This window comes from Sturnus vulgaris, chromosome 4 (assembly GCF_052056855.1).
Source record: "Sturnus vulgaris isolate bStuVul1 chromosome 4, bStuVul1.hap1, whole genome shotgun sequence".
In the NCBI taxonomy this organism is placed as follows: domain Eukaryota; kingdom Metazoa; phylum Chordata; class Aves; order Passeriformes; family Sturnidae; genus Sturnus; species Sturnus vulgaris.
The window spans coordinates 35,500,980-35,524,732 of NC_142246.1; the positions used below are offsets into that span (position 1 = coordinate 35,500,980).

A 23,753-nucleotide genomic window follows, 5' to 3' on the forward strand; every position below is an offset into this window, starting at 1 on the left:
TTATATGTCATGAACTATCCTCAGTGTGGGTTTTTCTACAGCAGATATTTGTTTTGAGTAAATATTTTTCCTTGGACAGAGAGTAGATAGGAATATCCAGAGCATTGCAGTGACAACCATTTAGTAAGAATCTATTAATCCAAGATATTAAACTTTAGAAAGCAGTCAAAGGCATAAGATTCAATAGCCGTATTACATCAATCTATAAAAAAATTTGTTTCTTGAGTCCACCTATTGTTTCATTTTGGAAGAAGAGTCTTTAACTTTTGTCTTGAGAAGAAAGAATTATCATTACTTTTATCTCCATAAAGAAGAGTGTCAACTGGCTTTTGCAATATGCTATCTTTTCCACATAAGATGACAAATTCTGTTTTTTACATGTCTAAAAATGTTAAACACAGCAGAGGTTTAGAATAACACGAGGAGGCAAATCCTCTGTCTAATGCAATTTTAAAGCTCATTTTAAACTTAAGGTCTCTGTTGGGATATGGGGAGTAGAGGAATTGAGGTGCTTAAGAAATGTCTTTCCAGAAGATAGACAAGTGGGAGAAGCTCTCTATTGTATTAAGAGATCTAAATCTAAGTCATCCATTCAGGTTGAGCATATCCTAGGCACTGAAGCAGTCTCACTCTCCCTTTCTCCTTTCCTCAGTTTTTTTTTTTCTAATTTCATGCTAAGCCTTTGTCTCTAGCTGTTTTTCAAGAGGAAAAATGAAGTACTGTTGTGGAGGAAAATCGTTACAGTCCAATTGCCCCAGGATTCTGTCAGCAAATCTCCATAGCTACCAATATTTTGAATGCTAGACTGGCTGCTTGTTGGCTATCAGTCACTGGTAAAATCAGAATTGTGTAATCTACATCCATACTTAGAGATGTGTTGGAATCAGAATATGAAATATTTGCTTCTCAGATCCAAGACACATATTCTGCAGAGCACCATAAAGAGTTTTTCAATTTGCTCAACTCAGTTCAATTTTGCTAAGCTTTAAATAATCTCTATTCAGCAAGCATAAGATTCTTATTTTAAGTAAATAAATTAATGTAATTTCATTAAGCTGTGTAGTTTTTCAGCCACAGTCCTCTCTATATCCAGAAGATATTTCACAGTAAATCATTTATTAGCATCATCAATGACTTACAAGGTCAGTCAGGCTACCATTTATTACTATATAAAGTAGTATCAATAACCTTCAGCAGATAACTCTCCATTCTACATGGATTAACAGTTGAATTCTGCATACTTAGTTCTTTCCCCATTTGTTCATTTTATATTTTATTATGCTTTTAACTTTTAATTTCATAGTAGTTTAATAATTGTTACTCCTTTCTTAATTATTTCTCAGTCACACTATTTCCTTGACTCAGAATCCTGAAGTAATTCTCCCTTATTAAAAATTTTTGTATAGCTTCAGAAATAGCTACTCAGCCTTCCTGGGAATCATAACATGTTTATGACATTGTAGGGGTACAAAGCCTTTCCCAAAAGACACCCTAAGGGCTGCTAAAAGGAGACAAATACTTTTAAGTCCTACGAACTCTTACCTCTGGGACAGTTTGAGAGAGATGAAACTATAAAACAGGGCTCTTTATGGACTGAATTTACAACTTATGCTTGATTTCTCTTGCAAATCCCACTCTACTGACAATACCTTTTAATGACACATGCGTACTGATGCCTGCATTGCCCATTTTTTCAGCAGCACATGCCACAATCAGAGGAGGCTGTGTAGGGTGAAGATGACCTGAAGTAGAAAAATGCTCTTCTTGGGTTACTCACAGTTGGCCATGGAAGAAGCAACAACAAAAAAAGTACATGATCTAAATACTGACTCCAAAGAAAAGCAATTTATGCTTTCTGGGGAAAAGAAAAATCATACGGACTAACTACAATTTTATTTTTTCACTACACTAATGGTTTTGGCACAGACATTGCATGGTAATCTTGCCAGACCAGCAGCTCTAACATTGTTGCTACCAAAGAATATGGGTAAGAGACAAAAAAGCACCATTGCATGCGTATGCACCAGTACATTCACTTCACGTGAGTAGGTACAACTCTCATCACTTTTGGAGCCTTTCATGCACTTAAATTCCTGGTTAGACTAGACTTACAAACACAATAAATGTAACCTCAATTCAGGAAAATGTATTTATTTTGGGAAGCTCTGTGTAATTTTTCTTTCTTTTGCTTTACAAAAATTAATTTTATGGATTTTGTGCACAGTTCTATTTAGCTTTAGTCTGAAACTACCATCAGGTCCTTTTTATTCAGCCTCAGCAAAGCCACAATACTACAAGGGATTCCTGTCCTCCTGCTAGGCACTCTCTGTGGCATTCACAGTGCATATCAAAATGAACTAGATCTTACCTTTCATGTACTGCAAATGAATTATTAGAGCAATGCTCTTAGTTGCTTGTCTATCTCATTCCCCAGCTGAGATGACTTTATGGGTAAGTCTCTTCTTATCCATTCAAGTATCCAGTCAAATAGATTAAACCACAGCTAACCTGGCTTTGAAAATGAAATGGAATAAAGGAAGAGAAAGGAGGCTCAGAGCTGGATGCTGCTTCAGGTGGGAAAAAACAGCACTGCCTCTCCTGGCTGGAGCTCACATCTGCCAGTGCAGGTGTTTTTCCACTCAGCTTCAATAGCCAACTATATGCAGATGGTTCTGATTTCAGTCAGGAAGGGCAAAAGCTAATATCAACTCTTTCACACTTAGACCAGCAACTGCTGCAACTGCAGTGCTGAGACTGATTTCTATCTGCAGCCTTTCTCCAATACTCAGTATTGGAGCAACAGAGAAGATTGTCTAGCTGAATAGCCACCAGTATTCCTGAGGAGCTGCTATTTATTAATTTTTCAGTGCTTTACTGAAAGAGAGGAACACAGTAGTCTTGACTAGGAAGCACTGGAAGTATTCCTGGCAAGTCTGTAAATTCTCTGGGTCTAAGAAAAAGGCAGGGCTCTAAGTCACACATGTTGTGGAGCTAAGCAAAGATATTTTTCTACTTTGAGGAACATTCAACTTTTTTTTTTCTTTTTTTCAATTTTTTGCTTGGTCTTGGTATTATAGGTTTTGAGAGGTTTTTTTCCTTGGCCAATGATATTTACAAAAATATTAAACGAGCAAAAAATGTTTTTGTATAATTACTCTGATACATCATTCAGTCCTAGTTCTGGCCTCTTCATTATCCATGTGTTTTTCTCTCCTTCCTTGTGGTTATAATATATTCCATTTGCACTTCTTTCATTTAGGATCTCTTTAATTTTTTTAGGATTTTGTTGTTTACAAATACTCTTCTCCTCCTCCTTAGTTCAATTAGATCTGTCAAATTTGCAACCACATAAAATAACCCATATCAGAGCTACTATATTATTTACTGTTCACTGTTTAGGACCAAAGAATTTTTGTGCTGAGTGGGTTGTAACAGTTCAAGTCCACCGTAGTCCTCAGGAAAGAAATTCAGATCTCTTATCCCACATTTCTCTGGATGGAAAAAAAGACAACATAAAAATAGGTGATATTTATTGACACTTCATATATGCATATGCATATATTATGCAGTGTGGTGCTCCTTAGTTTTATTTCCTAATTTGTTTTGAAAGGAGAATATAGGACCCTATAAGAAGAAAATGTTGCATGCTGAACAATTCTTACTGATACAATGCCAAATAAAATGGCTTTGCTTAGACCTAGATTGGGCTGATGCATTTCTGTCACTCCTTACCACCACGATTTACTGTGATGTATGAGACAGAGACTGCTGCTGTCCAAGGCTGCTGAATTAACAGAATGAATGTCAGAAAAAAAAAAAGAAATCTTCAGGATAAGAAGCAATTTGAAGTAAGAATATGATTCCAACAAAGGCCAGTCAGTGCAGAACTTCTGGTCACGTGGGGTGTACTGAACTGCTAAGTGAAAGACTAAGTTGCATAGGTATCCTTTTCAAGACCATGGAAGAAAAACATAGGGGAATATCCTGGCCTTTATTGAAGTAAGCACCAAAATTCCCATTCACTTTTTTAAGCCAGGATTTCATTCAGTCACTGAGGTGGAAATCAGTCTTGAAGCTGAGGTAGCAGATGGTTGAGCCAGGATCTGGGACACAGATTTCAGGAATGTTGATAGGATTCAGAAAACACTGTCAATTAGGAATGGAACTAATAATTAAGCTTGCAGATATAAAACTCCAGAGATACAGAATATAACTTTAAAATTAAACATCATAACAAATGGCTTTCTAAATTTTTTCTAGTGCCTCAACAGAATAAAATTGTCATAAAATTACATTCATTATGGCATCATAGAAAAACTAGTGGCTTGTTAAAAGAACTGTTATGAAAACAATGAAGTCCAGAAGCACTTAATATCCCTAGAATAAAAATATTTGTTTGACTTTATCTGAAGTTCATTTCTGTATGCCTAACACTATTGTCACAGCATAAAACACATATTAGTATAGGATAAGCTTATAAGTCCATTACATAATTTTTTTAATCTGATGAATACCAAATCTCTGTTAATGTGGAAAAATTTTGTATAAAACAGCATTTTGGCAAATAGAAATTGATCAGGAGAATGTCTATCAAAAAAGAGTGGAAAACATAACCAAAGAGCTTCATACCACTTCAGAAACATATATTGATATACCCTTCCTTGTTAAATTTAGAATTAGGAAATGTTTTCATTCAAAATAAGGAAGAAAAGCGAGTTATGTGTATTTGTTGCTGTGAGAAACTGTCTTCTGCATACTTCACTTACAGTAACAGCATTGCCTTCAGCACCATTATGTGACTGATATGGCCATCAGGCAGTTAGAAAATCTTATGAGGCTGGATCAAGATCTGTGAAATAATCTACAGCTTGTAGGGTACGAAAAAAAACTCAACCCCACAACAATCTGGATAATATAAAAGTATGGGTTTATGAAATTTTTATGAGCTACCAATAGATTTTTTTTTTTGTTCTGGTTTGAGCAAGTCAGTAGAAGTTGCTTTATTTTCAGTATCTGGATAAAACTAGGTAATTTAATTACCTTCCTAAAGTTTCCTAATCTCTGGTCTTTCTAGTCTTCAATCAGTATTTGATCATTTGATCATTTCTGTTATGAGCTGGAACAGTTTGAATGGGGAAACTGGGAGAGATTTAGCAGATTCTCCTATTGATAACCTAATACTCATACTGACATCACTATATTTTCCACAAATTTTAGTATAATAAAGATAAAATTTACCTTAATATTGAGCAAAATTTAAAGGAGATATTATACAATGGGGAAGAAAGCATTTTCCTTTTGCACAGAAGTATTTCCAAATCATAAGTTGCAAAATCAAATTTCCAAATCAAGTTGCAAAAAAGTGTGACCTCACAGAGGAAATTTCCTATTGTTATAATGAATTGTGGGGGTTTTAATAAGAAAATAAGAATTTAAGACCTTATTTAAGATTCTTAATTTTTCAAGTATTCTGCCCCTATTCTTTCGAGTAGATACTCCTGTTATAATGGAGATTGTCTTTATTACAAGTCATTGTAGAGAATTCAAAACATATACCTTTTCTAGTAATCGAATATATCTGACTTAGCATACAATCTTTAGGAGTGTGCACTAGATGTTGACAGCAAAAACGTTCTATTTCTCTTGAATATTTCTTCTTTGTTGTAAAAAGGAAAGTTTACGTGTATTGAAGTCCGATTTCACCTTGAGAGGCAGATGGGTTACTATCTCATCCAGATGTACATACCGAGCCTCCTGATTGTCATTCTCTCCTGGGTGTCATTTTGGATCAATATGGATGCAGCTCCAGCCAGAGTGGCTTTAGGCATAACAACTGTACTGACCATGACAACACAAAGCTCAGGTTCACGGGCATCTCTTCCAAAGGTAGGCTAAATTTCCTTTGTTTGTACTATATTAATCATAATGTTATGTGACAAAGACTTTGAATCAACCTTAAGGTTTTACTTATTAGCATCCAGTCATTTTCCAAACCAGATAAATAATTTTGAAATATTTAGGATTTTTTTGATTCTCCAAATATTTCTCCCATCTCAGCTATATAGGCAGCCACATATCTAGTTAATTCCATAAACTTTAACAAATAGTGAAAGTACTTGTTTTACTTGTTGTAAAGTTTTACTTGTTTCACTACTTGTTGAAGTAGTATTACATAAACCCTGCTTAATAATTGATTGGCTCATGCTTTTTCACATCCCAGTATCTGATGACAGGAAATTCTAAAGGCCATAGATTCTTACCATAGATTCTCAAATATATTCCTTTCTCGAAACTGCCAAATTATGAATTAGCTCACTGGTTACAAACAGATTTACATTAAAATGTAGAAAAATGTGAACCTTAACAGCTCCAAACAATTACATAAAAATTAATCTAAACACAATGAAAATCACTTAAAGTTTATTTCTATGATTAACTATTTCCGTTTTCTGAGTTGTAATTGCGTTAAATATTTTCCGTTTCATTTTAAGGCTTATTCCTTGACCATCTTCATGTTCCATTGCAGTTAATAGAAATACGATATATACAATAAAAATATACAAAGTTCAATTCTGTATTAGTTTTAACATGACATTTTTAGATTGTCTAATTAACTATTTTTTAGGTAAAACAGATAGCCCTAACAGATTTGAGCATTCTTTGTGTGCTAAATATATAGAATTGAATGCATCCGAAGTTAGCATCAATAGATAAAATGGAATGCTCTAAAAACTAACTTGAAACTATACAGTTGATTCACTGTTGCTATATTAGCAAAGAATGAACACATCAGACCTCTCCACCTATCTCCTTTCTTCAACTTAATTTTTATTCCAGGAACTTTCAGCCGCATCCATTTTAATGCAGGAATTCCCACTGGTCCCACTACAAGCTGGTTTTTGCTTTCTTAGTGTCCTTCACAGATCTCAGTGGGACAAATGAAGGAAGAGCATCTGTTTTCTGAGGATTATTTGGTTTGTGATGTAATGCACAGTACACTATAAGGAGCTGCTAATGATTTAAACACATTTTTTAAGTACCTTTCTTTAACAAAAAATTAACACTTATAGATTGAATTGTTGTTCTTATTACTGTCTAAGTTTCATGAAAAGATTTTTTCGATAAAAGTATTGTTGGGATGTGGAGATATTAATGCCCTTCCTCCTGCCATGAAACACTAAACTTCACATCTGTGGATCTAACATACTCAGGCTTCTCCTGTCTCCTCTCAAAGGTGTCATACGTCAAGGCGATTGACATCTGGATGGCGGTGTGTCTGCTCTTTGTGTTTTCTGCACTTTTGGAGTATGCAGCTGTAAACTTTGTGTCGAGGCAGCACAAAGAGCTTCTGCGATTCCGACGCAAGAGGAAGAAGAGCAAGGTAAAAGTGATGATGTTCACAGCTTTAAAAGGCTCTGGCTGAGTTATGTCAGGATACAAAGTTAGTTTGGTAAACATACTGCAGCTTGAAGTGGCAATAGAAATAAAATGGCAGCACAGTATAAAATTCACTATAGGCAGAGGGTCACTGCAAGGACTATGAATTGCATAAATCCAACTTGAATCCTTGAAAGAGGGATTAAGAGGGATTTAAATGAGGCATGGGCCATGTGGGAGCCATCTGCACAAGCATGAATTTCACTCTGTTAGAAGAGTTATGTTATACTTCAATGAATTAATGGTACTGGTATTTGTGGCAGTTTTTACTACATTGAGATTCAACAAATGTTGTTTCCTAATTTCGTTCTCATACTCAATTCAAAGCCTTAACAGCTGTGTTTCATGCAATTTTTTTTAATACACGAAGTACTTATTCAAATAATTGGTAAAAGAACAAACATTTTACTTTAAAAGACTGGTGAGTTTGGGTTTTTTTTCTTCTGTCCTGTAATTTTGTTTTAGTTTTTCATATTATTAGTAAGAAACTTAATTATAGTAATAGCTATTAGTATTTATATTAGAGCTGGAGCTATACAGACTACTAGTAAAATAACTCACTACCAGTGTGCAAAGCCAAACAACTAAAGCTACAAGTTTGAATTCTGAAATCTGTAGTTAAATCAAGCAATAAAGAAAATTTCTTACAACTTGTAACTCCTACTTCAGATTTGACTAAGTGCAAATTGTTCTTCAGCCTATTTATTTAAATGAGTACCCCCCCACCAATGTCATGCAGAGCCTGTCACTATCAGTCACTATTCAGAATATTACTAGTGGATGAAAGTCTCACCATGGCAACACAATTCTGTTCAACCATCTTTCATTCCCAAAGACTTAGTCTACTGCTTACATCACCAGAAAATATTTTAGAAGTTTCTCTCCTACTTAGAAGATACTGAAGACTGCACTGCTGTAAAGCCTACCTAAGCAGTCTCGGTTAGTAAGACTGTTAAAAGGCAGGCCAGACAGTCAGGTGAAAATGACATTTTCATACATTTGCCTGTTGCTATGTGTTGAGTCCCACACTTCTTCAGCTGTGCAGAAAAGTTCATGTACTGTAGACTAGAGGATGATTCAGACTGCAAGCACCTCTGTTCAATGTTTGACCCTGTGAAAAACGTGCTGCTTTCTTCCTGATGAAAGTAGCAGAAAGAACAGCAGTTTTGTGACAAGGTGTTTATTCTTGGAATATGGCAGCTCTCTGAAAGCTGTCCTAAGGTTTGGAATGGTAAGAATGGGGATGAATCGCTGGACAGCGGGTGGGTAAGTCACAACAAGTGAATGGTGTATCAAGGAGCTGTGGTAAGTGATATATTATGTCACTATATTTTTACTCCATTCATCTTTCTCACCATATATTTTCTTCTGGATCCAAGCAAATTTACCACATTCAACTTAAGTGATATCTTTCTTAGATGCAGGTCAATTACTATGACCACAGGATTAGAAGCTGGCAGGTAGTCTCTTCCTTCCTCAGAATCAAACCAAATCTCTTTTCCACTCCCTCTTAGCAAGACTTCACCAAAGACACTTTTTCAGCAGTCTCAATCAATTAAATTTCAGCTTAGAGGTGAGAAAGGAACCACAATATAGAAAGGACTTCTAAGAGAAGACCTTTTAAAGAAAAAAATTTGTGCATAAATAACCACACTGACTTAAGTGTTTTTCTGGATCATGGTATTTTTGAATTCACATTTAAAAGTCCTTATTCTAATTTTACACTTCGTCAGACAGTCTTTAGCTTCAGGTAGATTACCTGCTAAATTCTCATAAAATTACAGGATTAAAATTAGAGACTTTAGAGTACTTCGCTTTGATTCTGAAGGATAGAGACATGCGTTTCAGTGCTTTACTTCAGGTGAGGGTATTAAATATTCAGGGGTGTAGGGCTTTCCCTTCTCCCTGTATACCTATATGTTTCATCATGAGACAAGCTTCTCAGTCTAAATTTACCACAAAATGCTTTGTTCTTATGCAAGGTTATGATTTCAGAAAAATAGTAATTTTTCAAGAAATATTAATTTAATTAAATGTTTCTTCACTCACATTCCGTGTAGAGCTAGAGCTCCTGTACAGAGTTAACCTCTGAGACTGCACCTTCTCAAGCTCTAAAGACGGCTCAGCTAATTGCTTCTCTGTTTCTCAATGTTTTGTGAAACTTTTCCTTGCCCAACAAGTATATGGGACTTGAAACAGCATGGAGATTTTATCTCTCAGAAAGAAATTTGGATCACATCTTAAACCTCTGGTATGCAAATAATAAATAATGTTTTACAGATTAAAAGCTGCAGTTAATAATTTGCCTTCCTTACCACAAGTGTTATTGTATATTCACCACAATTTATAACATGAAATCCAGGCCCTAGGAGCATAACTCAAAGTAACTTGGTTTTAGTTCTTCTTTTGTCTTTTTCAAAGTCAGTTACTATAGCTCATGATTATAAAGTTTTGTATGTTTGTTATTCCTTTGGACTAGGTCAAACAGCCACTGGCTCTCAGGGATTAGATTGCATTAACTTTGAGAACTACCATATACTAAGAAATGTTTATTTGACCATAAAGTCAAGAGGTGAAAAGAAGTTATGTAAAAAGGCTGCATTTAAAATAAACTTCAGGGGCTTCCTTGAACAATAAATCTTTTTCTTGACAAAGAGAAAAAAACAATATTCTATTCAGTATTTACGTCCTACATTATTAGCAAAATGAAGCAGATAGGATAACTTATTAGACTAGTTCATTCTGTATGTTTACCATCTTGGAACATTTCAATATAATCAGGTTTTACTACCAGGTGAATTCTAATTATTGAATACAGAGAATTTTTTCCACTGGCATTTTATCTACAAGGGTGCATCAAATCTTCTAGTGATTTGATGTGTTGTAAAAGTGCAAAAATAGATCAGTTTGGAAATGTTTCATTTCAGGTATGTGTAGGGCAGCTGAAGAATTTCCAAAGTCTATTTTCTTTGTAATTAGAAAGATAATGCTTGTTGCAAGAAATATTTACTTTTACCAAGCAAACAAAGCAATAGTCCTATGATTGAATTTCAGTGAATTTTGTGAGGTAAGTAGAGCCATTTTCCTGACTTAAGATCTCTCATACCTAATTCATCGCAGACAAAAAGTTCCACAAGCTCCTCTGAAATCTATTTCAATTGTTTAAAAAGTTTGGGTTTTTTTACTGATGTGTTTTTTGGCCTGTCGTGGCTTGTCTAGAAAGAACACAGAAACCAGACTACTTCATTCCTTCATGTCACCATTTGCACATTTCTATTCAGTCTTTTCTATAAATATTCCCAGTGGATACAGTTTTTGGTTTTGGTTTGCTTTGGGTTTTGGGGTTTTTGTTTCATTTTGTTTTTTTCTCATTTACCCTCCCTGGAAATTCTCCTGTTAAGTCCACATAATTCCTCAAAACTATGTTTGCAACATGAACATTAAACCTATACAGTAACAGTTGAAAGCAGTTAAAGGATCAAGTGATGCAAGTAATACAGTTGTTTATTCAAACCAGTTTTCCTTTTAAACCACATTGACTCGTATCACAATCATGATCTTCCATATCTTGTGCAAATTTCTTTTCAGAGGCCCAATCCGGTTTTTACAGAACTAGCAAAATTTTTGAAGTGTCTGGGATTGTGTTATAAATTCATTTATAAATGAAAGATGTTGTTGCAACACAATGTGCAACCTCCTCAATACTGTTTTCCAATAAGAATCACAGTAGATATAGATTTTTTTAAAGGGTCTAAAGTCTTTATGATACACAAATGGCATAATGAATTCTGAGAACAGGGGAATTATAGTTCCCAGTTTGAGACTTTATTTGATATTTAGTGTATGAGCCACAGTTCTTTGACAAAATAGAAAATCTGGACAGTCAAAATAGAAAATCTGGACAGTGAAAAGAACTATTCAAAACTATGTTACCATTTCTTCAGAATGAATGTTAATTATTAATTTCCTTCCTAAAAGACAAAAAAAAAAGAAAAAAGGCAGAACTAGAAGTCACCCAAGGATACTGAAACACACCTATGATCATTGTTGTTTCTTAGTTGCATTTACTTTCTATGGGAAAAAATATTAACTGTGTACATATACTGAATAATAAAAAATTTATTTTAGATTAGCTGTTAACATATTTAGGTTTTGGGAATATTCAGTCTATAAGTTCTATTTTCAAAATCTAAAGATCACCATATCTTTAGAGAGGAAAATAGACATGCAAACTAGGTTGTCTTTAATGGTAATCACACCTTTTTTCTTTTGTTTTCTTTTTGGTCAACCATCCGTTTTGATGAAAGTATTTTGAGGGAGTTCTTGATGGAAATGAAATCAGTGAATCATTACAGCATAGCAATGGCTTGAGATGTGCAGGACGTATAGACGGGACTTTGCCTCAAATCTACAGTACAAATTTAAGGGTAAACTATGAAGAAGATGTCCCATTTGTCATAATGTGATATCCAACCATTAACAGAGGCCCTGTCCTTTTGTCTACAATAACATTTTCCCATGTGAACTTCATATACCTTCATTGCTACCTGTATGTGATGACGTGAAATGTTAGTAAAGGTACTGTCTTGATAATTTCATAATCCATTTTGATCTGTTTAAATCTGGATTAAAACATAATACTAAAATTTGGCACTTTTTGTAGTGCAAAACAACTCAATACCACTTTTCTTCTCAAAACTGAGCAATAAAAAAGACAGTGATCAAATTACCAAAGTCAAGGCTTAAAAAAACTTTACAAGTTGTTAAAACACCTTACAATCAAATGGTTATGGAATTATTTTCAGCCCTTATATACATGTTATTTTTCAGGATAAATGTATTACTAAGCACACGGATAGAAAACACCATAGTCACAAGACCACAAAACTCATTGTTTTCTATTCATTTACAGCTAAGTATTTTGTAAAACAATACTGGTACAGAAGTAAATGAATTGAAATTCTTTCCTTCAGATCATTAAAGAATTCTAACTTTCCAAATAAAACTTCTTACCTAATTTTTTCCATTCCTAAATTGCAATAATTTTAATAGAAATTACAAAATATTTAAATGTAACTGCATGCAGAAAAACTTTCAAGTTGTTAGTTCTAAAGCTGAGTGGGTGAAAAATGCATTCAAATCAAACTCTTACCAAAGTTCATTCATAATAAGATTTTTAAAGTTTTATCAAAAGTCTATAATAATAGTTTCCTTCAGTGATGATACACAAAAAAGGACACAAAAGAAACAAAAGCTTCCTTATCACTTAAGAAAAATAATTCTATTAATTCAGCCAATACACAGTATTTTTTCAGGAAGATTGACTGCAAAGACTCTCAACTAGGACATACAGAGTATTGTCCATCAGATGATTTCTACATCTGTAGACTCAGACACATGCATTCTGAGACATATTTCTAGTCAAAAAAGAGGAATTTTAGCCATGTCAATCAACAGAAAAAAAAAGAAAAGTGTTACTGACACAAATGTCTTTACTAAAGCACTCAAAGCTAGTATTGGTAATAAGAGTAACTGCATTTTTCCTTCTGTGCACAAGCACCTTCAGATATGAATCTGAGGCCAGCCTAGTGATTTCTCCACATTATGAATCTGCTGGAAAACTTGCAGAGCCACATTTTGAATATTCAAGCTGCTGCCCCTGAAAAGAACTCTGGCAGCTCTTGGTGTGCTGCAGGTGTCCTTTCCTGCAGCTCCACGAGCCCTAGCACCTTGGGTGTGACTTGGCTGGCTCCAACCATCCTGCCTGCCCTCGCAGAGACCATCCAACAGACACTGTGCAGAAATGCTGGGCTCCTACGAGGAGCTTCACATCAGTTCAACAATAGAGATCTCCAAGCAGTCTGCTTGCAGATGAAATGCAGGTCTGCAAGCACAAAAATAAGAAGAGACCTGGCCTTTGAAACCTTCTAGGGGATCATTCCATTTAGGTAAACCTAAAACAGAGACAATAAAGTCTTAGTATATAGTGCCTGATCCTGAAAACATGCACAGCTGAAATCTGCTACTCAAAAGAATAATTTTATTATCTTTCTCAGCCTGTGCAGTCATAAGCATTATTTTCTGGAGAAGCATAAAAAGACAAAATCCTGAAATGTATATATGAAGATGTTTAAATGGCAAGTTTATAGTAAATTCTCACAGTACATGCATTTCTAACTTAATATTTCTCTTAACTGGAACACAAGACTACCACTATTCTAGAATACAACTACATTAAAGGTGTTATTTCCCATTGTTATCTGACAGAAGAGGAACACTATTGCAGTAATTAAATCTCTGTTTTATCACGTCATCAAATAATGATCCTATCATTTTGTATTTCTGTTTCTCATTTCCATAGTAAAGTCAGTCAGTGAATTTTTCTCCTCCTTTTCTTTCATGTTAATTTTTCTTTATTTTTTAAAGGCTAATTCTAATACGTATTTTAGATATAGTAGTTTCGGTGAACTCTATCAGTCTCTACATTTACTGAATTTACATACACGAAGAAGTATTTCTGTTGGGTGATACCTACAGCTCTGCCAGAAGGTCATGCATAAGCATGACCAAATATTCACTTCAAACTTAGTAATTTATCTGCATTCTTTTGTAGGTAATATATTCAACTAATATTGATAATAAAACTTGGATTTTTTTTAAACAAAGTAGCAAGTATTTGATTGAAGCTTTAAATATGTTTAAAATTAATTCTTCATTGAAAAGTGTTTTAAGATTTTCAAAGTGTCACAGACATTTTCAAAATAAAAAAATTGAAACTTTGCATTTAACTTGTGCTTATTGAGAAATTGCATTTGTATAAAGTAAGAGGATAAAGTAAAACAAAAAATGCTTCTAACTATTAATTGAAAAGTAATTACTTGATTTGCTTTGGCAAATAAATATATTTCAGACTTTTAATTTAATCTAGGAAGAACTTTAAAGTATCAAAAATTCTCCTACAAAAGAAAAGTTGACAGAAACTCAATTCTTTGTAATACTTACGAAAATAATTTTTCAAAATGCTTATTTAAGAATTAATGTAATAATTTCTATATTTCATGAACATGTGAAATCCTAAAGTAACTAGGCTAAATTAGACACAAAATATTGACATTCCTGAATTTAACATTAGTATTGAAAAAATGGTGAATGCCATCAAAATCGCAGTCATTCCTCAGTAGTCTATGTAAAGAAGGAGTACACTGGAACATATTTCAGAACCAAATTTAGCCTTGACTTCACAGATTATGTATCATTTATTTGTCTGCATGTGTCCCTTTCCTATTACTTGAGGATACCTAGATAAAGTGAAGTAAAAAAGATGCCTCCAGACACAAGATACATTTTTAAATTGTATGCCATGAAAATATGTGTACCTTCAGAACATCTACTGTTTCTGTGCCATTTGATTAAGAATCATTTTATTTTATAGTTCCCTAATCCTGAATGTCTTTGCCAGTTTTCCCCTGAATTGACAGAAGAATGAGTCAGAAGAAAAATTTGGCCTTTAGCTTTCTTTTATTTTAAACTAAGACATTGCACACTATTCTCTTTATCTGATGCATTCACAGGGGACAGCAGAAATTAGGCATACAGATAAGATTCATTAAATATACAGTTGCCAAATAGGCAGAATTCTCACTAATATAATGAATGTGCATATCATTAGTGATTTTATGATGAGTATCTCTAGAGGCCAGGATCCTGGGTTGTAAGGCAGTGTACAGACTTAATAGTTGCTTTCTAAAAGACCAGTGTGAAACTTGTTCATTTGAAGACTGCACATATTTACTGTAAATGGGGAAACTTAAACCAAATCAGAAGTTGTGTGTGCAATTACCACTAGTTTACTAGGCTTTCTCATTTCTCTAAAAGATTACAGAATCTATAAACAAACAGAAAATTTCTGTGCTTATTAACAATCCAGTAATATTTTTGGCAGATTCTGATAGGGATGAAATTTCAACAACCTAAGATAAGGTGTGGATTCAAGAGGTCAAAGAGGTAATGGTGCAACCGCTATTTAGCAGCAGGTAAGATTTCTGTAAACAATAATAGAAATAAAAACCTTCTTCTCTTTTTCTTTCTTTTTTTTTTTCCAACAGGATGATGATACACGTGACAGTCAGTTCAGCATTACAGCATATGGAGTGGGCCCATGTGTGCAAGCAAAAGATGGAATAACACAAAAGGGGCCAAATAATCCTGTTCAAGCTGCACCAAAAAGCCCTGATGAGATGAGAAAGGTGTTCATTGACCGGGCCAAGAAGATAGACACAATATCCAGAGCTTGTTTCCCATTAGCCTTTCTGATTTTCAACATTTTTTATTGGGTAATCTACAAAATCATCAGGCATGAGGACATTCACCAATAACAAGATTCAGGCTTGCAGTACATAAAGGTCTGGCTGTCACACTCAACAGGAGGCCTTTTGTTAGAAGTGCACATCAGAGGAGTGATTGGAAGAGTTAAAAACAACGAGGGGGAGAAAAAGAATCCTGCATGGCCTGCAATGATCAGCTACAGTGGGATGGAAGAATGAAGAAAAGATACATCTACTATTCCAAACTTTCCTTGTCAAACTAATTATTAACAACTTTTTCATTGAACATCACTCTCTACTGAAGCTTTATTGCCAAGTATTTATACACACTGTTACATAGTGGTATAATTGTACAATACTCTTTGATGACCCTTAAATTTTTTAAATTATGGTGTATTTTTAATTTGAAAAATGTTTCCAGAATACCCTAGGTGAATCCCACAGTATTACAGAATAGATTAGTGTTTGTAAGTTTAATTTTAATTTTACTATATAATGATAAATTACTGATTGGAGAAAACAGTCTATAGGACTTGATCTAGTCTTAAGGACAGTACTGGTGGTTTTACAATGAATAGATTTAACATATTTAAGTCATATAATTTATTCAATGTACTTCATATTACTGTTGAAATAATCTCAGACAGCACAGGGTAATACAACCTAACAGTCTACATTTCATATGAGAAATATACTAAAATTTGTAAAGTATTAGTTCCTGCAAAGGATTTTTTTCTTTTAATTGCTTATACTTTGATAATTGAAGCATATCTTTAATCTTTTTTATATTTTTAAAGGGTTTTTTTTCTCAATTCATAAAACTCATACAGCTTGCAGAATAGAAAAATTGCATTACAATTTTTCAATGCTTCATTTTGATTCAATGCAAAGAGATCTTGGACCAAAACTGAAAGCAAAGCGTCAACTGTTTCACTGAAGCATTTGGAGGATGAATACAGTTCTGTTTATGCACATTCATCTCCTATATATTACATAATTACAGGAAGTTTAACTTACAAATGCGTCAAATTTTCTGACTCATTCTTTGAAGTTTGTTAATTTGACTTAGATACTGGTTAAGAAGCACTTCACAACTTTGGAAAAGCAAGCAGCTCTTCTCAAACAAAAAAAAGACCTGGATGGTCTTTTACATTTACTGGATTTCACATTAATAAATTAAGAGAACACCTATTAAAACTGTAAGAAAGGTCCTTCCTGTTTAGGTTTAAATAAGCCATATTAGCTACTTCTTTGAATTCTAACACCATAGGTCACATTTATGGCACAGTGTCTAGGCAAGGGTATTTACTTTTGTCAATCTATTGGCAAAACAATACCATGCTATGGTGTGGAAATATAGCATTTAGAATTATTAGATACTCTAAGTCCAGTAAGTGAGGCTGATTTTCACTGCAAAATATTTTAATTTTGAACATGTTTAAAATTTGTGCTTTGCTGATAATCAGAATGTGTATACAAAAGCAGAATCAGCTGCAGGCAAACATCTGGTGCCCTGCCAAAGGCATGGTGCATATGAAGGAACAGAAGCAATGTAACTGCACTGGGACTGTAACATAGCAACCTTGGGTTTGGTTTGGTTTGTTAGTATTTTCCTCCCATGATAAGTTAGAGAGATTTTATAATAGTAGCTCTCACCTTTTGTTAAATTGTGTCAGGAAGAATATGTATAATCCACCTTTATTTTAAAACTATTTTTATTTTATAGTTTTGATTCATTTATAATCTAAAATTAATTCAGTTTACTTTTTTGCTTTCTTTTTGTGATACTGTGTCTGCTTTTTTATTGATTATGCACATGTTCAAAAAAATCTCATTCACTTATGAGGGTGTGAGAGGGTATAATGAATTTATGGCTGCTATTCACCTCTCTCAAAGTTAGGGTTATTATATTGTATGGAAAGGGATGTTAACATGTTTCTGTTATCAGCAAAATCAACTGTATTTTGTTTAAGGGCTGTTTTCAGATGAGCATAAGATTTGGCATGTGATTCTATTTTGATACAATGGAACCAAGATCTCTCTGGAGCTGATGGTTTTGTGGACTTTTTTAATGGAACCATAATATTTACCAAGGCAACAGAAGCCTCTTAGTCCACTAATAATGTGTTTTTCAAAAGAAATAATAACTTTAAATTTAAGTTTCATTTATATTATTCCTAAATTACTTAGTATAAAGTCACATGGTAGAGAAAGAAAGAAATGTCATTTAAGATAATAAACTTCAAGGCACAAATGCCTGCTATTCACCACTGACAAGGGGAAGAGTCCAAAACTGCCAACAGGCATGGCAGCCCTCTGTGCAAAGCTGGAATCAACAGCTTTGATTACATCAGCTAAGATTACTGTAAGAGATTTTTTTTTGCAGCTGTATGATGAAGCAGCAGGAAATGGTGTTAAGATGCAAGAATTGAAAGGTACTCTGCAGTATTTACCAGACTGCACTATTTATGTTGCACTCCCATCAAAGAGGCAGTGGAAATGCAGAAAAATAATCATCAAGGAGATAATGCTTGAGGCAAATGGTATCTGGCAGGGTTCCTCCCACATATAAAAAAGACCCCATTCTTTAGGCAGAAGTAATAGCTACCTCACTTCACTGTCACTGGACACCTGGGCTCTGCAGAGGACAAGTCCTTGGCAAAGCCACACTAGAAGGCTTCTCATAAGCACAATCTCTGCGTGACAGGATAATGCAGCTTTGTCCCAAGTCATCATTCAACATAGATGCAGACCCCATACTTCTTGGGTCATGTTTTTGTGATTTCTGTGAACCAGCCCTATACTTCAAAAATTAAGTACTGGCACTAGGACATTGTAACACAATGAAAACAGAGGGAGATACTGTAGGATCTGGAGGAATACCCCAGTAACAGAGCTACTGAGGAACTGACACAGTCACCATAAAGGGGACAAAAAAGGATTAAGCACCCTGAGTATTTTTCCCCATCCTGCCATGTCTCTATAGGTACACTTGCTCAGGGGGAAGCAGTAACTACAGGAGGAAACAATTTATATCATCTGCTGCAAAGTTTATATTGTTTTGTGACAGTAGTTCCTACCTGTGCAGATTGACTTCCACACCATCCTTTTTCTTGATGGAAAGAGAAGCAGAACAGGAAGGTACAGGATGAAAATCAAGTCTGTGCATAGCAGAACAGGGGCCACAGGGTGAAAGAAAGCCCAAAGCAGAGCCTGGAACCTCTCACATTACTGTCTTTTCATTCTGCACTAAAGAGAGATGTGACCAAATCTGCGTCACCCCTCAAAAAGCAAAAAACTTCAGTACATTGAGACAGGAGAAGTAAAACCCCTTAGAGGTGCAGTAGAAATACTCAACTAGCATTCTACCAAAGTCCTACTTAAATTCCAAACAGCAAAATGCATTTTATTTTTAGAACAAAATTCAAATATCAACACAATAGGCTTACATGGCTAGATGAATGCCTTTTTTCTCTATGATGCTGATAAACTATGTGAAGATGAGAAGGAATACTAGTATTTTGCTACTTAGAATTCAGCTACTTTAACACTAAAATAAAGTACATTTTACTTTCAAGGACTTCTGACAGCAAGCACTATTATTTAAACAGGTTAGTATAATTCAGGAAGAACAGAGCATTTGCAGAAGATTTAATTATTTTTTTTCAGCTCAATCATACATAAGTTTTCTTTGGATTCTTTTTCTGATAGTTCATTCCAAAATCTGCTTTATAAAGAATCATTTGTGATGCGTGAGAGATTATTCTGTTTACACACTCGACAGAAATATTTAGGTGATTAAATGTGCACTTTACATTTAAGGAGTGAGGTATTGCTTCCAGTTTGTGTATAGTCCCTTACAGAACTGTAGACTGAAAATGTAGATAAAGATAGAATATAATAAACTGTACAAAACCTTATATTTTTTAACAGTATGGAAAGATAAAATGTCTTCCTTTACCTTAGAAAAAAGAAAAAGTATTATTTTCAGCAATAATTATATAGTAGAAGGAAATGAACTTATTTCTACCATTCCCAGCCCAAACTGACATGATTGGCTGCAGCAGATACACTTTTTGTGCAATTTCTGCTCTTGTTTGAGCTATCATAGAAATTAATCTAATACAACAGAATAGAATTTGGCCTTAAAATGTTAAAGTGTTAAATGAGCTAGTAATACATACAGTACCCCTGTGAGGTAGTAAAATAACTTTATCCACACCTAACTGCACAATCGTATGGTTATTTATGGTTATAGATGAGTACAATATCAGATTTCACAGCTTTTTTCCTTTATGAGACAACTACGAGGAAAAATATAAATCTCAAACCAGACTACTTGTTAGTAATAAAACGGGTGCTCTGTTTTGGAGTGGTTACAGAAAAGGTGTCTTCAGGCAACAATAACCTACGGTAATTACTGAAGAATATCAGTTTGGAAGGCTTGTGGAAGCAGGTTAGATTGCTAGAAGCAGTGGATTAATGCCAGAAGAAGTGTTGGCTCATCCTGTCTTCTTGATATTCTCGAATATTACTGCACTTCTTCACTTTCATCTTTGTGAAATATGCAAGAAACATTTCTTATGTTTGTATTTTAATGTACATCAGAGTGATATTAACAGATGAAATGGACTAAAGTAGCTACTGATGTTCCATGAATGTGGAATTGTGAGCTGTATAAAAAGAAATTGTGCCATAAGCTTTTGACATAAAGGTTTAACATAATATATGGTATTTTGTGTATTAGTGATCCTGGCTTTTTAAAGGCTACAGCGAGAAAAAAAAAATAAAATTTATATGATAGTGTATTAATAAATTGTCTGTGAGTTTTCAAAATATTCTCCTGTGAGTTCTCTCTGACAGCAATTTCATCTCAAAGTACTTCCTTTTTTGGTAGAAATCTATAAATGTATTGTGCATGGATTTGATTAGATTCCTTTTTATTGTATTACAGTATCATATTGCACTTAACTGACATTCTCTGCAGTCAGAAGTGTTAAAAATGTGAAATTTATGGTGTCACCCATGTCATTGTAGATATTTTGTTCAAAAAAAATAAACCTATCTTTTTTCAGAAACTGTGAAATATTTTTTATGATATTTTAGGTAATGAATTTCAATTCAAAAGAGGGACAGACAACACCATTGGAAAAAAAAGAAAAAAACCTCAGCAGCAGTTATGGTGCACTACCATTAAGTATTTCAGGAGTGAAAGCAAGAGAGAGGGGAGTAGACTGCCTTTGATTGTGATATGGGCTCTACCTGTGAAAAAAAAAACCTTGTTCTGGAAACTCAGGGAAAGTTGATAAATACCAATTGAAATAAGCGCAGCCACTCCAAAATAGTCATGCTGAACTTATCATCAGAAAGGCAAAAAGTTTCACTAGCAGCAAAATAGCCTTGTGAAAATTCTATAGATCTCTGAGCCCTTCCTATGTATCTCTGGATAGAAAACTTGAAGTTAGCAGATAAAAAGTCATTTGAGAACAGACTGAGTTCTTCTAATCTGATTACGGCAGTGTCAATGGCCTTGTAAAGAGCATGGTCAGTAACAGCCACGTCTTTAGGCGACAGCACAGCTGTTTGTCACTCCCTGCCCACCAGTCACAAAAGGCAACATCAGTTCACACCTCTCAATTTGCTCATGTCGATGGGACACAAAACAGCAACTTTGACATACTCACAAATGAAGCGTTTTCATTATCAACTGCAAGTAATTCAGTTCAGCAAACCTGTAACTTGGAGCTTTATAAAATGGAAATTTCTCAAAGGAACAGTCAAATGAAACAAGAACACCAGAGAAGCCTTGACAGAAATCCTGAGTGAGCCTTCACAGAGCCTGCAGAGCTCTCTTTGCTATTTGTGACAGCTGTTGCTCCAGCAGATCGATACTATCTTGTCTTCACTAAAGCAAAGCACAGCTGGTACCTCTGCCCTTGTTCAGATATATTCACAGGCACAATATCATGAAACTACTACAGTAGCAAATGTTCACATGATGAGGTACACAGTTTCTAGAGCATGAAAACTGCAAATGCACGTTACCGGGTGTGCAACAAGCAATTTAAAAAGAAAGTAACTGCCGGTAATGTGACCCTAGAATCATAGGAAAGAGAAGTAACAGATCTTAAAGAGATCAATATGTGAATTAAACTACATGGCCCTTTCAACACAATGTTCTGGAAAAACAAATACTAAATATCCTCTTTTCATGATTGCATATATAGTGACCTATTAATTTTAAAAATACCTAGCTATTTTAAAATATTTTTTAAAATATTTAATTTGTCATAATCCATACAGTGGATTTTATTTTGTATTATCTATACACTATCAGGATCTGAGAACATACTTTTTTTCTGAATAAGACAAAAGCTTGTGAATTTAAAAGCAAGGTCAACAATCCTCAAAAGTCACAGACCTAGAATTACAGAGAAATTTTGACACAAGCTTGTGAATTTAAAAGGAAGAACAACAATCCTCAAAAGTCACAGACCTAGAATTACAGAGCAGTTTTCCTTTTGGAAATGAATCATACTTTCTCAAAAATTAATAAACAACTATATATTTTATATATTATATTTTCTCATTAACAAAAATGAAGTATATAAACATTTATTTCACAGAGCCACAAAGTTACAGATTGGCTGAGGTTGTAAGGGGCAAATCCCCTGCTCAAGAAGGGCCACTTACAGCCAGTTGCCCAGGGCCATGTTCAGATAGCTTTTGAGTATCTCTAAGTTGACGACTCCACAGTCTCTGCAGGCAACCTGTGCCAGTGCTCAGTCCCCCTCAGAGTAAAAAGTGTTTCCTGATATCCAAAGGGAACATCCTGTATTTTGGTTTGTGCCCATTGCCTCAAATCTTGCCAGCGACCTCTGTTTAAAAGAGCCTGATTCCATCTTCTTTACATACTTCACACAATTTTTTTACACGAGTTGATGAAATTCCCCGAAACTGGACACCACAGTCCAGGTGTGGCTCTACCAGTGCTGAGAGGAAGGGAGCCATCACCTCCCTCAACCTGCTGGGCAAGATGGTTAAGGCAGGCAAGCCTAGCATTTGAGGTCCCTGTCACAAGGGCACGTTTGTGGCTCATGTTCAGCTCACAGGACCCCAGGTCCTGCTCTGCACACCCCTGTCCAGCCCCTGTCCAGCGGCTCATCCCCAGCACACACTGGTGCCTGGGGCTTGTCACTCCCCGGGTGCGGGGCTTTGCACTTCCCCCCACAAGGCTGAAAGTACTTTTCTTGTCATATTAGTCCCCATTTAAGTAATCTGCAGTTAAAACCTCTACTACGGTATTGAGTTCAGCCTCAAACTCACTTATGTTTCATTTCCTCTCTTAACAAGCCAAATAACACGCTGACCTGCCTTGCAAATTTCTCAGTGTTACTTTGGATGTGTTTAGTTATTCTCATTAGGCATGTTCAGTAGGTACAGAAGACATTAAACAGATGTTTTTAACAGCACATGATACAGCTCTTTTCCACCTGAATATGAGGAAGAACTTCACTGTGTGGGTGCCCTGTAACAGATTTTGCAGAGAGGTTGTGGAGTCTCCCTTATGGAGATATTCAAGAACTGTCCGGACACAATCCTGTGCTAGGTGCTCTAGGATGACCCTGTTTAAGCAGAGAGATTAGATCAGAGGAGCCGCTGTAGTCCCTTCCAACCTGACCCATTCTGTGACTCTATGAAGTAAGAGTAAACCTCATGTAGAGGTCAGAGTAAGTGCACAATTTGCTTGAGTTAGGCTTAACATATTTAAAGTAGGAGGTTGGACATTTTTGCATGGCTGAGCTATACTCCATTGCGCTGTACCAGCTGTCCCTCCCCAGTTTCACGGCGGCAAAGGCGCCGCCGTTTCTCTGCACGGGACACTCGACATGGCACCGCGAGATGGCGCTCCCCATACGGAGCCAGCCGTGCTTCTGGGAGCGCGCGTTCTCTTCAAGGACGGAAAACAGCAAAATGCATTCTTTCTGGAGA

At 35.1% G+C, this 23,753-nt stretch overlaps 1 protein-coding gene across 1 annotated transcript in view; it reads left to right on the plus strand.

Annotated features, from left to right (window-relative positions):
* Nucleotides 1–20,839, plus strand: part of GLRA3 (glycine receptor alpha 3) — an 82,453-nt gene extending 61,614 nt beyond the window's left edge. The window contains exons 7-10 of the mRNA XM_014883982.2: nt 5,672–5,886; nt 7,235–7,381; nt 11,745–11,864; nt 15,543–20,839. Of these exons, the coding sequence (XP_014739468.2) occupies nt 5,672–5,886; nt 7,235–7,381; nt 11,745–11,864; nt 15,543–15,812 (752 nt within the window). The 3' untranslated portion in view covers nt 15,813–20,839. The remainder of the gene's footprint in view (nt 1–5,671; nt 5,887–7,234; nt 7,382–11,744; nt 11,865–15,542) is intronic.
* The last annotated feature ends 2,914 nt before the right edge of the window (nt 20,840–23,753 follow it).